This window comes from Thamnophis elegans, chromosome 6 (genome assembly GCF_009769535.1).
Source record: "Thamnophis elegans isolate rThaEle1 chromosome 6, rThaEle1.pri, whole genome shotgun sequence".
Lineage (NCBI taxonomy): Eukaryota > Metazoa > Chordata > Lepidosauria > Squamata > Colubridae > Thamnophis > Thamnophis elegans.
In genome coordinates, this window is record NC_045546.1 from 51,611,113 (window position 1) to 51,623,951 (window position 12,839).

The 12,839-nt window shown below is 38.1% G+C and overlaps 1 protein-coding gene across 1 annotated transcript; it reads right to left on the minus strand.

The window, feature by feature from the left end:
* Positions 1 to 2,464: 2,464 nt before the first annotated feature.
* DNAJC28 (DnaJ heat shock protein family (Hsp40) member C28) lies at positions 2,465 to 4,655 on the minus strand. The gene is given in 8 exon segments (XM_032219161.1): positions 2,465 to 2,503; positions 2,506 to 2,562; positions 2,565 to 2,637; positions 2,639 to 2,756; positions 2,759 to 2,938; positions 2,941 to 3,251; positions 3,843 to 3,938; positions 4,524 to 4,655. Coding segments are annotated over 6 exon segments (690 nt in total). The 5' UTR covers positions 3,164 to 3,251; positions 3,843 to 3,938; positions 4,524 to 4,655.
* Between the last annotated feature and the right edge of the window lie 8,184 nt (positions 4,656 to 12,839).

Genomic DNA, 12,839 nt, shown 5'->3' on the forward strand with positions numbered 1-12,839 from the left:
GGGGTGTCAAACTCACATCATCATGGTAGCGTCATGTGACATATCGGGACTTCCCCCCCTTCGCTAAACAACGTAGGTGTGGCCAGCGCGTGATGCATCTGGCCTGCGGACCTGGAGTTTGACAGCTCTGCCTTAACCAGTAGAGAAAACTGGTTTTGCAGAAGCAAGCTCCTGCCTTTCTCCTAGGGCAAAAAGAGAGAGGCCCAAAGTTACCCAATTGGTATCATGACTAAGAATTCATACAGTATTTAAATTCACAGACTCAGTTTCTAGCCCGGTATTTAACCACTACATCAAACTGGTTCTTATGTACAATTTATTATACTTATGTGAATTGTATTCCATTTTGCCATTTGGTTAAGGATTCTCACAGTTCAGAGAAAGCCTACCAGAGCTCTTCACAATCTCTCTGGTGTTTTACTACCCTTAATCTAACAATTGGCAAAGTTAGCCAGCTCATTGCTTATCTCTAGTCAAGATCCTTTATGAGTTGGCTAGAGATCTTGACTAGAGATAGTTAAAAAGTACTGATCACAACAAAGATCTTTGAGGAACTTCACTTCCTCATTACATTGTGAAAACTGCCTACAGTTAGTCCGTATTTAGTAGCAAGAACTGTGACCAACAAATCAGCCATTAAGTGTAGCAGTTGCTAAGTACTTATGATCTTTGTCTTTCCTTTGCTTACAGACCTGTGAAGGATATAAATGCAAACACTGGTTGTAAAGTTACTTTTTCATCACAGTTATGTACTGCAAACTTACTAAAAAGGACAATCTGTATTTGTTCTTATTCTTGCTACCTGCTCTTTAGCCATTGGCAAGCTTCTTACACTTAACAATGCCAAAATGCGTGCTCCGTTTTGTCATATTAGACAAAACGTTTTTGTCTTATAAGAGCAAACTTTCAATTTCATTTTCCTATAAGAGCAAACTTTCAATTTCCTTATTTTTACATCCTTGTGAATACCACTGGAAAGCTGGTTGATCCTTTATGTTGTGGAATATGTTCTACTTGAACATCAGATAACATGGTTTTAAATAACCTTCAAATATTTGAAGATATTTGGGGCAATAGACTTTTCATACTTTTTTTCAGCACTTAATGCATTTTTGAGAAATTTATAATTCTAAACCAAATTTATCCTTCTAACACAATTAAATCTGGATCCTGCTGGCAGATTACCACTTGTATATCTGCTAAATTCAATGCCATTACCAGATAATCCATGACCAATCAGAGATATTTCCTTACCAGATTCCGCAATGCCTGCTTTAGCAGGGGTGGAGCTTGTGATGCAATGCAAAAATTCTTAAATATTATGGAAATATTCAGAGATCTTTCTGCCTTGAAAGTAGTCCATATTAAACTATATGGCACAGGAAATATTTTATGACATTTTTTATGTTGTAATGTTACACATATTCTATGTTAGCCTGCTTGAGGTGCCTCGGTTTAAAAATTCTTTTCTTACAATGTACCATTTATCCAAGGTTTCACACAAACAGGACAATTTTAGTAGTACACTAGACAACCAGTGAACATTCGACCATCGTTTCTGAGATATTTCCTTAGCAGATTCCTCAAAGCCTTCAAAAATGGCAGAGCTTCTAATATAATGGAAAAGTTCTTAAACAAAATAATTGAGAGATACATCTGCCTTGAAAATAGCCCACGTTGAACTGTATAGCATAGTCAAACATCAGAAGGTGACACAGGAAAAGTTTTATGACTTTTTGTATTATGTCATAAAATGCTTTATAATATTTGACATATTTCAATTCCCCAGGAGTCACAGGTCCCAAATTTTCAATGCATTATGTAAGTTAGCTCCTTATCTAAATATTAAGTTGACAAAAGACTCTCAACCAAAATACGATTGTTAATCAACACCAGTTATTTGTAGTTTATTTGTAGTTCAGCTTCTTCAGTTGAATAGGGATTGTTCCATATTTAATAGGACCAAAAAAAAAAACCCTTTGGTATGTCTTATGAATCTTATTTAAAGTTCATTGAGTATGAAATTAAATGACTAAATTCTTGATCTTATTTCAAAATAAGAGATATCCACTTTAAAACAATGGTTTTTATGTCATTTCTACCATGTTCCGTTTCAGCTTCTGTTTGCTTTGCTTCTGCCTCGGACTTATTTTCATCTGGTTTCAAAAGTTGTCTTGTACACGTGCAATCTCTTTACCTGCATTAAAATGGACCTCTGTCTGCTAAGAAATAGGAACAACTAAATTGAAATCATTAATGCTTTGTTTAATATCTTAATGTTTTCACCCAAATTCTTCTCACAAAACTGTCCGTCCTTGCTTCTCATTTTGGACAGTCATTGGACTCCCTCATAACCTTATTCCTAGAAGCATGATTATATTCCGTGCCTTAACTTATCAATTGTTCTCCGTATGTCGCATTCTGTATAACAGTATACCATTCATGGTTGTGTATCCAGTATCTATCAGATCCTATTCAGATGGTGTGTCATAGGATCAATTCGTGTTGGGTGCCAGACAGTCCTGAAAATTTTTGCAATGGCTTTCCTTTACCAGTTAGGTTATATCAAAGGCCTCTTTGCCATAGGATTCTTGAATGAGTTCTTCAACCAAGCGTTCAATTGCTTGGGTTATTTTATTTTTTACTTTGGCTTTACATCTTTAGCTAGCATAACATCTCCATAGCTAGCTGTCTCTCCTTTGTCGCTGTCCGATATTCCATGATTTGCTCAGAAGCTCTATCAACTCTGAACTGTATAACTGCCTTTCTCTTTGACTTGGAGTACCAAAACCAATACCTTCGAAATTAAATATTGTCTATGTGAACAGCTTTAGATTTCAATTTGTCATCTTCATCATCTTCTTCTTTATCTCTTGATTTTATTTCTTGGCCATATCATTAACAACAACTCTGTATGCTTCTTCGATTTGAACAAAAATGTAGAATCTGCTGTCACTGATCCACTATCTGGATGGTATTGTTTAGCAAGCTCTAAAAATGATTTTTTAACATCATCCAATGAACACCCTTCCTGAAGTTTAAGTAGCTTGTAAGAGTCTATAACATTCCGAGGCTTGTGCTGTGACATCAATCTACAGTACAGATAAAGCAATGTTTGAACTGATTTGCTTCTTTGGAACCAACGCTGAACACATCCAGACATGATAGTGTATTTTTCTCATCAGCACCGCACAGACCCACTTCATAATTCTTCAGTGTAGTTATATTTTAACCGTCACCTAATTGTAAATCTGAATAAGTTTGAATAGAATTAAATGAATTATTATGAATTTATACTTCTTAAATTACCTATTATTAATAAATTTTTTCTGTTAGACAGTTTTAGAAAATCAAATTGAATGGTTACACACACAGTAAAAATTTAGAGACCAAAGGTTTGTGTACTGCACTTTTATATGTATTACTGGATATTCCATTATATGTCCATTGAATTTAACTAGTTTAGAAAACATGTTGATTCTGCTATGCTGTATTAAAACAACTGAAATTGTTATTTTGAGTAATAAACAATTATGAATTAAGAGTTCAATATAGATTGCACATACTCAACAGATACTGGCTGAAAGAAAGTTTATTTTCATCAAACAATGTGACACTTAAAATGTAATTGCTTAAAAAGTCAGTGATTTATTACCCCAAACTAGGGATCAATTAGGTCAACTAAAAACAAACAATAACATTCCCAGCTGTCTAATCTAACCATACAAATTTTGACCCAGAAGTTGCAGAATGATAGCATTATGCCATTATGCTACAAACAATGATATGTAAAACATAATGCAAATTCTTAGTACTGTAGGATTAAAACCATGAATGCTTACCTTTCATTCTTCTATAAAAGCATGGTTATTTAGCACATCTTGAAAATACTGGGTTCTACTGGATTTCTTTTTAGACTGGAAAAAGAAAAAATCCCACTAAAATATAAACAGCAAAAGTGAATTATTGATCCGTCAGTGAAACCATTATATTATTTACATTACTAAGCTGAAATGGGGCCATTATTTTTTCTACATTATATTAATACTCTTTCCTACTCTCTCTCTCTCTCTCTCTCTCTCTCTCTCACACACACACACACACACACACCACACACACATGGTTCCATCTTAAGTAAAATAATAGAACTAGCAAATATTGTTATCCTTTATTGTGACTAATTCCTGAAAGAAGTTATGTTTCTTACAATTCACTTGTTCATGGTACTAATTTAATCCCCTTCCCTCCCCAATATAAAACAAGTGCAAAGAACCAATGTAGGACTGGTATTTGGTGCAAGCTCAGTTTTGCTACCCTGCTCATTTATTCGCAGTTCTCAGGCCTGAATCAAACCGACATTTGTATTTGATAAAAGACTGAGGGGTGGGTTGGGGGTGTGTGGAAGAGCTTGGTACATTGCCACAACCGCAGAACACTGCGCTGTGACATTTAAATTCCTCCTAACCAAGAAAAAATAAGACAAAACCTTCCTCTCGTTCCCTCGCTACATCTAACAATCTCACCACTTTTTTCACTCCTCCAGCCAGTCATCTTTAACACGTCGGCTGCGTTTTCAGATTTAATGCGTTATTCAATAACGGACTACCATCGCTAACAACCTTGGGACTAAGCCACAACTGCGACGTAACCCCAAATCCCTCTGGATAATCTATTATGTCGAAAGTGGTTATGGGAGGCGTAGTTTTCCTAAGGATAGCGTGTGAGTCCCGAGGAGCCAATCGTGGTAGCATAGGAAGATAAAGCCTCTTCCTGGATCGGCATTAAAGGGAAAATAAAACTCTTGACTATAGTTATTCTGTAATGAATCCATAATAATTACGCTACAACATTAATGATGGAATTCAATGGTATATATTAAATTATTAAAATTCATGAGATAATTGTAACTATTTTTCTCCAGCAGAGCCTTTGCACGAACCTTAATAGCCTTACTAGTCGCCAGGTACTATTTTATTTTATTTTAATTATTTTTAACTATTTTAGAAGAATATGCCCAGCTGATTGACCCTCTTTTCTCTATCCAGATACTTACTAATAACCTCAAGTTTTTCTGGCATAGCTGGGATACCAATGAGGGGCAAGTTTTTAAAGCAGAATAAAACTCTTCTCCATTTCCCTTTGGCTGCTGTCACAATTGAGTGTGTGTGCTTTGTAGTTATTTCTGACAAGTGCCTTTAAAAATAGGAACTCCTGCAACAGTTACCACTTAAGAAAAATCCCCTCAGACGCTACTAGAGCATGCTGAGTGAGGATTTGAAGAAGCTGAAAACCTCCAAATTATGTGAAAAGCAGAAGAAACCCATGACGGAAATAGTGGCTAAAGACTTATCATTTTTGCAAACATGTCACTGAAGAAAAGGTTGAAAATTTCCCAAGTAATGGGAGAACAGAAGGCTACTCAGAGAAGATCACTACAAGGAAGAAGGATCTGTTCAAGGAAACAAGTAAAACAAGCAAATAGGGAGTGGGGACACACCCAAATTGTCACAGAGCATGCAGTGCAAAAGGAATCAAAGTGGAAAGTCTAAAAAATCAAACCACAATATAAAGTCTTTCTCATCCTAATTGAAAGATAAAGTAAAAGTGAAAGAAAACTCAAATTCTGATTGCAGGAAAAAGTTTGAGAGACCCAATTGAATTAAACCAATTAATTTAACCACCTTAACACAAATCACATCATGATTATTTAAATGTTACTGCCTTCTAGAGATGTGTAGAAGAAAAGCACTATACATAATAACTGATAACTGTTGATATGCTAAGGAATGATGGTTGTTTATGTCTATTGCCTGGCAACAATACCACCGTGAAGAATCATTTCCATGCAACCGATCCTCACGTCAGCAACTCTAAATGGGAAGAAGTAGATTGAAGTTAAACCCAAGCAAGGCAGCATTCCTGTTTGTCCATTATGGTTCTCTTCTGGCTATGCTACTGCCTTTTGAGGAGGTGGTACTTTACTTAAAAGGGTTAGTCTATGACTTGGGGATTCTCTTTGGCTCATGACTACAGCCAGATAAGCAGGTCCCTTGGCCAGGAAGACCTTTGCCAAGCTTTAGCAGCAGGGACGTGCAGTCAGGGGAGGCAGGGTGTCACCACAGTCATCATGAAAAGAAAAAAAAATGTAAAAGGAAAAAGGCTGAGGTAGTTGCTTCCAGAGTCACAGTGGATGACTCTGCTTAGTGCTTAACTGTTTAAAAAAGCCTCTTTAAAAAGTGCCCTCTACAGGAGGAGGCAGGAGAACCAGGTGCCTCATTTAGTCTATCTTTATGACCACTCGAGCAGAGTTAAGCAAGGGTTAAAAGCTGAAAAATTCCTTATGTAGACGAGGCACTTGGTTCTCTTGCCTCCTCCTGTAGAGGGCACTTTTTTAGAGGCTTTTTTAAACAGTTAAGCAGAGTCATCCATTGGAGACACTGGCAGCAGCTAACCCAGCCTGACCTCAGCAGCTCTTGCCTTTTTCCTTTTATATTTTTACATTTTCATGATGGCAGGCAAGAGCAGAGTTGAAATCCTCTGTGATTGTGAAACAGCTGGAAAAGGTATGTGGGTTGGAGGGGGGGAGGAATTCAAAATTAATGTAATTTGTAAGTAATTGTATTATTGTAAGTAATTTGTGTGTGTGTGTGTGTGTGCGCGTGTGCTTGTTTCTTCACTTCACTCAAACTCTCAATTTGAGAGAGAGTTTGTTTGAGAAGAGAGGAGCAGCCCGCCAGTAGAGGCGGGTCTTTTACCTGCCTCTGCTGGTGAACTGGTGCTTTCTTTCTTTTGCCGCAAAAGAAAGAAAGCGGCTTTTGGCCACCCCGCCAGCTATGTCCTACTGCAGGTACCTTGGTATTGTGGAGTCCCAGCGGCCCGTCGGCCAAGACGTGCGCTCCATCAGCCAAGTCGTGTGCTCCGTCGGCCAAGCCATGCGCTCTGTCGGCCAAGCCATGGAGCAAGCGTGGCATGCCCGGGTAGACCAGGTAAAATGGCACTGCTGAGCCTTGTGTCGGAGTAAACAGGACTCGGCGGACGAGAGTCGGAAGTCACCACCACTCAGCTCGCCTCAGTCTCGCCTCTTGGCCAGACTCTCCTCGCCCACTGTGCCCCTCTTCCCTTTCTCTTCTCCCCCTCACCGGGAGCCCCATTCTGCCCCCTCCCTATTTCCTCCTCCTCCTCTCCCCTTTCTTCGCCGGCTGCAACTGAGCAAGGAGGCATCGCAGGGCCAGGCCCCTCGCACCCGCGTCCAGCCCGCTGGAGCTTGCCGCGCCCAGGGAGGAATGAGACTCTCTTGTCCTGCAGAGCCCACCACTGCTTGAGCGGGGAGGGGGAGGAGGAGGAGGAGGAGGAGGAGGGGGGGGGGAGAAGAGCGATAAGGCCTTGTGCCGGCCGGCCAGCCAGGCAGGGAGTAGGTCGGGCGGGGGGTGGGTGGGCTGGCTGGCTTGGGAGGGGGAATCATGGCCGCTCAGGTGGCCCCCCCGCCGTCAGCAGCTTGGGTGTCCCGGATCCAGCCGAGCTGAAGAAAGCGGAGGCGCAGCAGTGGGATTGTTCACTGGAGGAGGCGGGGGCGAGGCGGCAGAGTCCGGCGGCAGCGAGAAGCAGTTGAAAAGTGAAGGTCCTAAAGCCCCAGTGCTGTGTCTGCCATAGATGCGGGACGCCTCTATGTCGGACACAGCAGCGGGGCGTCCGAAAGCCCTACTGCTGTGTCTGCCATAGATGCGGGACGCCTCTATGTCGGACACAGCGGCGGGGCGTCCGAACGCCCTGGCGCTGTGTCCGACATAGGGTGGCTTTTGCCCGCTTGCCTCACCAGCCGTAAACCTCACTGCACGTCACTGTTTAGCAGGTGTACCAGTTAATGTGCTATTGGACGAAGAAAATCTCACTACGGCAATTCATGTACTCATCTACACCCACTTGGATAAATTATGTACAGGTACTCTTTGTCACTCCTTTTAAATAGGCCAGATTAATAATAATAATATAAGTGTCAAGTGCAGGAAATCAGGAAGCCAGGCAGTTCAAGTGAATATAGATTTATTGTATGCTAATGCTCTCTACAAGAATTAATATATGATAAGCCTATATTCATTTCAACTGCCTGGACTCCTGAATTCCAATTTTTGACAATCTGAATGATTAACAGCCAAAGCAAATTGGCAGTAGATGAAAGTCAATATAATTGAAGGTGGGCTGGATATGAAGTCAGATATGAAGACCCAGATGGCCTTTTAAAGAGGAGGCCAGCACTCCCAGATGTTTGATCTGTACACTCAGCAGTCTGCTGAAATTAGATTTGGTAAGTAACTATATAGGAATTTCATAGGGCAAGTCTCTTCCTTTTCTGTAAGAATGAGTATGAACAAGAAGACTTCATGCTAAAGATTCCACTATCTACAGTTAATGCAAAGTTTGACATGTGACTCACTACCCGTATATCAGCAATTCTGTTAGCGTTTTTGACCCTGCAGAAGACAACTTGGTATCACATGTTAAAGAAAAAATGGTAAAAAAATGTTTTTTGGTAATTCTAATAATTTGATATAGAAGTTCAGGATAATGACCAATTCTTTCTTATAATGTGTGTTCACAATTATGTCAAGATAGTTAAAAATCATGATTTATCATCCTCAATAAACATTAAACCATTTGTGTTTGTAGTGATCCATAATCATTTTATTAAAGTCAGCAAGTTACAGTAAATCAGTGGCCTCCTGCTGTTCCCAGAGCAAAACAGAATTGAGGCTCATCAATGAAGTTCTAGGATAGGTTACAGAGACTGAAGATGAGCATTTAAATGCGTTGGATCTTAGGCAAATGATAATTTTGCAAATGATTAAATACTATTGATACAAGTACATAACTTACATTTGGGATAATAATTTATAATGTAGTATACATAGCCTTTCAAAAATGTGAATGGCAGTTAAGCTGGTTATTATTTTGACAGTATGACCCTGCCTCTCATTTTGAAGGGGGGGGGGAGTTGTAAACACGCTCCTTATCAATGTCCTTAGGAATGTTGCATTTTATAAAAGCTTACAGCTCATGAATTAAAGGCCATTTGTTGATGTAACAAAGGTTACAAATCCAGGAGATATATCCTGAGGGAATAGCCATGGATAATAGAGTCATTTAGCATTTAAGGCTACTGTGAATATTTATTTATATAGCATATGATGTTATTGTGGATAGATAAAATTTAATATTAAACAACCAAAGCCAGAGATATTCAGGAAACACCTATGACCTAAGTATGAGCATCTATGAGACATAGAGCAAATAGAAATTCCCTCTATAGTACAACGGCATTTTCATCCAATAAATCAAATTCCAAAAATATGTTTATTTGGTTAATGTTATCTTTGTCTTTGGAAAATTAGATCTATTAGAAAATTAGTACTTAAGTTCTGGCTTACATTCTGATAAATTGAGCTTTATTTCATATTAATATTTCACCTTAATTTATTTTCTTTTAGAAATTGTGTCTTTCTTTCAGATATGGTTTTGTTCCTTATTTTTACCAATACTTTTCTAGCTTTCCTGTATATAAGAAAAATGTTTCCTTATATCTAAGAATACAGTTAATGCAAATGCATTTTCCTCTTACTTGATTGGACAGAGGGGTGGAATTTCAGGCAGTTGTCCGCTAGTTGTGCGCAGTAAAACATTCTTTCAGCTGGACGCAAAGCCTTCCACACTCTAAATGCTTTTGTAACTTAATCTGACATTAGCTGAAGATTTTCTTTTCAGTGCTGCTCTTTACAATTTAGAAGAAAGAACACTGAAACTGACTTCTGTATATAGTCTTGCAGAATAATTTGAAAGGTTTGGGTAAGTTCTCTTTACTTTTTTAATCAAATAAACTTTTTTACAATATGCTAAATAAAAACTGATATTTTACAAAGCAAAGTGGGCAGTGAAACTTTCTGCATCATAATCCATAAAATGTATTTAAATGGTAAAATATAAACATGTGAAAGAATGAAATATACTGAAAGCAGTTGATACTTTTATGTTAGCAAAAAACATTTTAATGTAATTCTCATAAAAAATTAATAGTCTCTAAATCTCAGAGATAATTTGAAATAACATTGCCATGCTATTGAGTGAATGTATCTGAAGACTAGCCTAATGATTTTATATATTGAACATGCATGAGAAATTTCAATCTGAGCCCAGGTCAGGCTGGGAAACCAAAACAGTTGTTATGTAGCATGTAATATACCCAAGGTTTTAAAATTATCTTGATTATCTTGATTAATTATGTTGTTTCTTTTTGTGATTGTAGAATTGTGTTCTTAAAATAATAACTGATAGCTAGGTTTTTAAACTTTTAATATGCAGTGTGCCTTTTTGATACATTCATAACACATCCAGATAGCAATAATGCCATTGTATAGTCATTATTTCACCATACTTTATACAAATACTTTGCTATTTTGGTAGACTATCCAACAATGCATATTTCCACAGTACTCTGTTTTAAAATTCAGGAGAGGGAATTGGCAGACAATATTACCCGAGGAAAATTACTTGTCTCTTCTCCACCCAACCAGTTCCTTGCCATTGTTGTCCACAGTCTTCTCAGCTTGCAAGCAGCCCATACAAACATACTGTGCCAGAATTAAAAAAAAATATCCAAAAGCACAATTTATCATTCAGAAATTAGCTCTATTGTCTCAACTTTGTATATTTTACATAATTCACGTTCAGCTGTTCAAATATATCTGATAGCTACATTCCTTCTGTTAAAATATGTTTGCATACTTATATACTGCTATAACCACATTGATTTCTGATCAAACTAGAACTTGAGTAGAGGAGGATCTTTTTGCAAATGGTAGACTAGACTAAATAAATTGGTTTTTCTTCACTGTTTTTCCCTAGGAAAGGTTTTATTGCAAATAAATAAATAAATCATAGTTTCTGTCATATATATTTAACAAACGGGTCATAAGCCTATGCTATTTTAAATTATACATACATATCACTTACATTGGTCTATATTTTATTCCTACATAGCCTATTCTTCTTAGTCACTTGAGCATACATCAAAGTTTTAATGCCATCTTCAAATTGGTTTCCGTTGCTGTCAGCTTCTGTTCAAAATTGCTGAATCGTTTGCTTAGCAACTTCCCAGTCTGATAAGATGCTTTACCAGCTGCTGCCTGGCTGTAGCTTCTCAATGTGGCTGCTGGAGTGTTGAACCTGCTGGCCTCTGCTTTCCTTTTGGCTTGTCTGCTGCTGGTTTGGTGAAGTCCATGCCTGCTCCTGCTTTGTCACTTATCTGCTAAGCTGATGGCTTTTTTTTAAACTTCTCAGCTGCAGATTCCTTCTTTCTGCTCTCCTACATAACACAACACACTACACACACCCACACTTTGGTGTTCTCCACCTTTTCCTTTTACAGTTGAAAACAGGTGTAACTGCAATGGGCAATTTAGGCTGCCTAAGTCCCAGGGGAGAAAACAAAGGGAAGGGATTACTCATGACAGCTTTCCTTCCATGCTGAGTAAACCATTGCTAAACATTCCTTTATTTGTTTTTGCTGAATGTTGTTAATGGTTCATTTTAATTTAAGGTTTCATTCAGAAATGTTGAGCATGTGGTGAATTTTGCGTCCTTTCTGAGCCAACATTTTGATTGCTAAGCAAGAGCGTTGTTAAGTGAGTTTCACCACATTTTACAAGTTGGCCACTCCCACCTAGTCACATGGCTGGCAAGCCACTCCCACACAGTCACATAGCCGGCAAGCCACTCCCACACAGTCACATAGCCGGCAAGCCACTCCCACAAAGCAGGCCACACCTACAGAAGAGGTTCTAAAAATTTTTGAAACCCACCACTGTAGTAGTAGCACCTTCCAGTTCTAGACTACAAAAATTCAATTGACTGATAAATTACAACCAACAGTTAGAGATTTTTGAATCTCTTTGTTGTCATCTGATTATTATTTTTTTTGCAGCTCTGATAGCCCTAATGGTAAAAGAAATCCTATACTAAAGTGTTACTTCCAGAATTCCCAGCAAACTGTTGAAGTAATACAAAGAATTTCAGAAGTTTCCTAAAAAAAACTTGGATTACCGTAAAATAAAGCTAGTCCTTGACTTACAGCAAATCATTTAGTCACCATTCAAAGTTACAACAGCACTGAAAAATGTGACTTAGACCGTTTTTCACAGTTATGACCTTTGTAGCATCCTTGTGATCATGTGATCAAAATTCAGATGCTTGGCAACTGACTCATATTTATGACGGTTGCAGTGTCCCGGGGTCATGTGATCACCTTTTGTTGCCTTTGGACAAGCAAAGTCAATGGGGAAGCCAGATTCACTTAACAACCAGTTACTAACTTATCAACTGCAGTGATTCACTTAACAATTGAGGTAAGAAAGGTTGTAAAATGGGCAAAACTTACTTAACAAATGTCTCACTTAACAACAGAATTTTTGGGCTCAATTGTGGTTGTAAGTCGACAGCTACCTGTACTGTATCCAGGTAATAAAGATAATCACTAGATGGCCGGAAGGAGTTCATGTCTTCTGTATCTCTATGCTGCCATCTTGTGACCTACTTTCCTACCCAGAAAAGTTAAGATCTCCCAAATTGCTGAAAGTGATTTTTCAAGTTCTTTATAGAAATCTAAAATTTACTATAAAAGAAAATAATCCACAAGCCCTGAATAGACATGTATTGATGTAAAAAAAAAAATCTCAAAATCTTTCAAGTCAAAAAATTCCTAAATGGGAATATAAATTCTCTTATCTATGGTGTTTTTTATTTGTTATTTGTCTTCTTAGTAATGGAGCTTTTTTTAAGGACATTAGGATGTA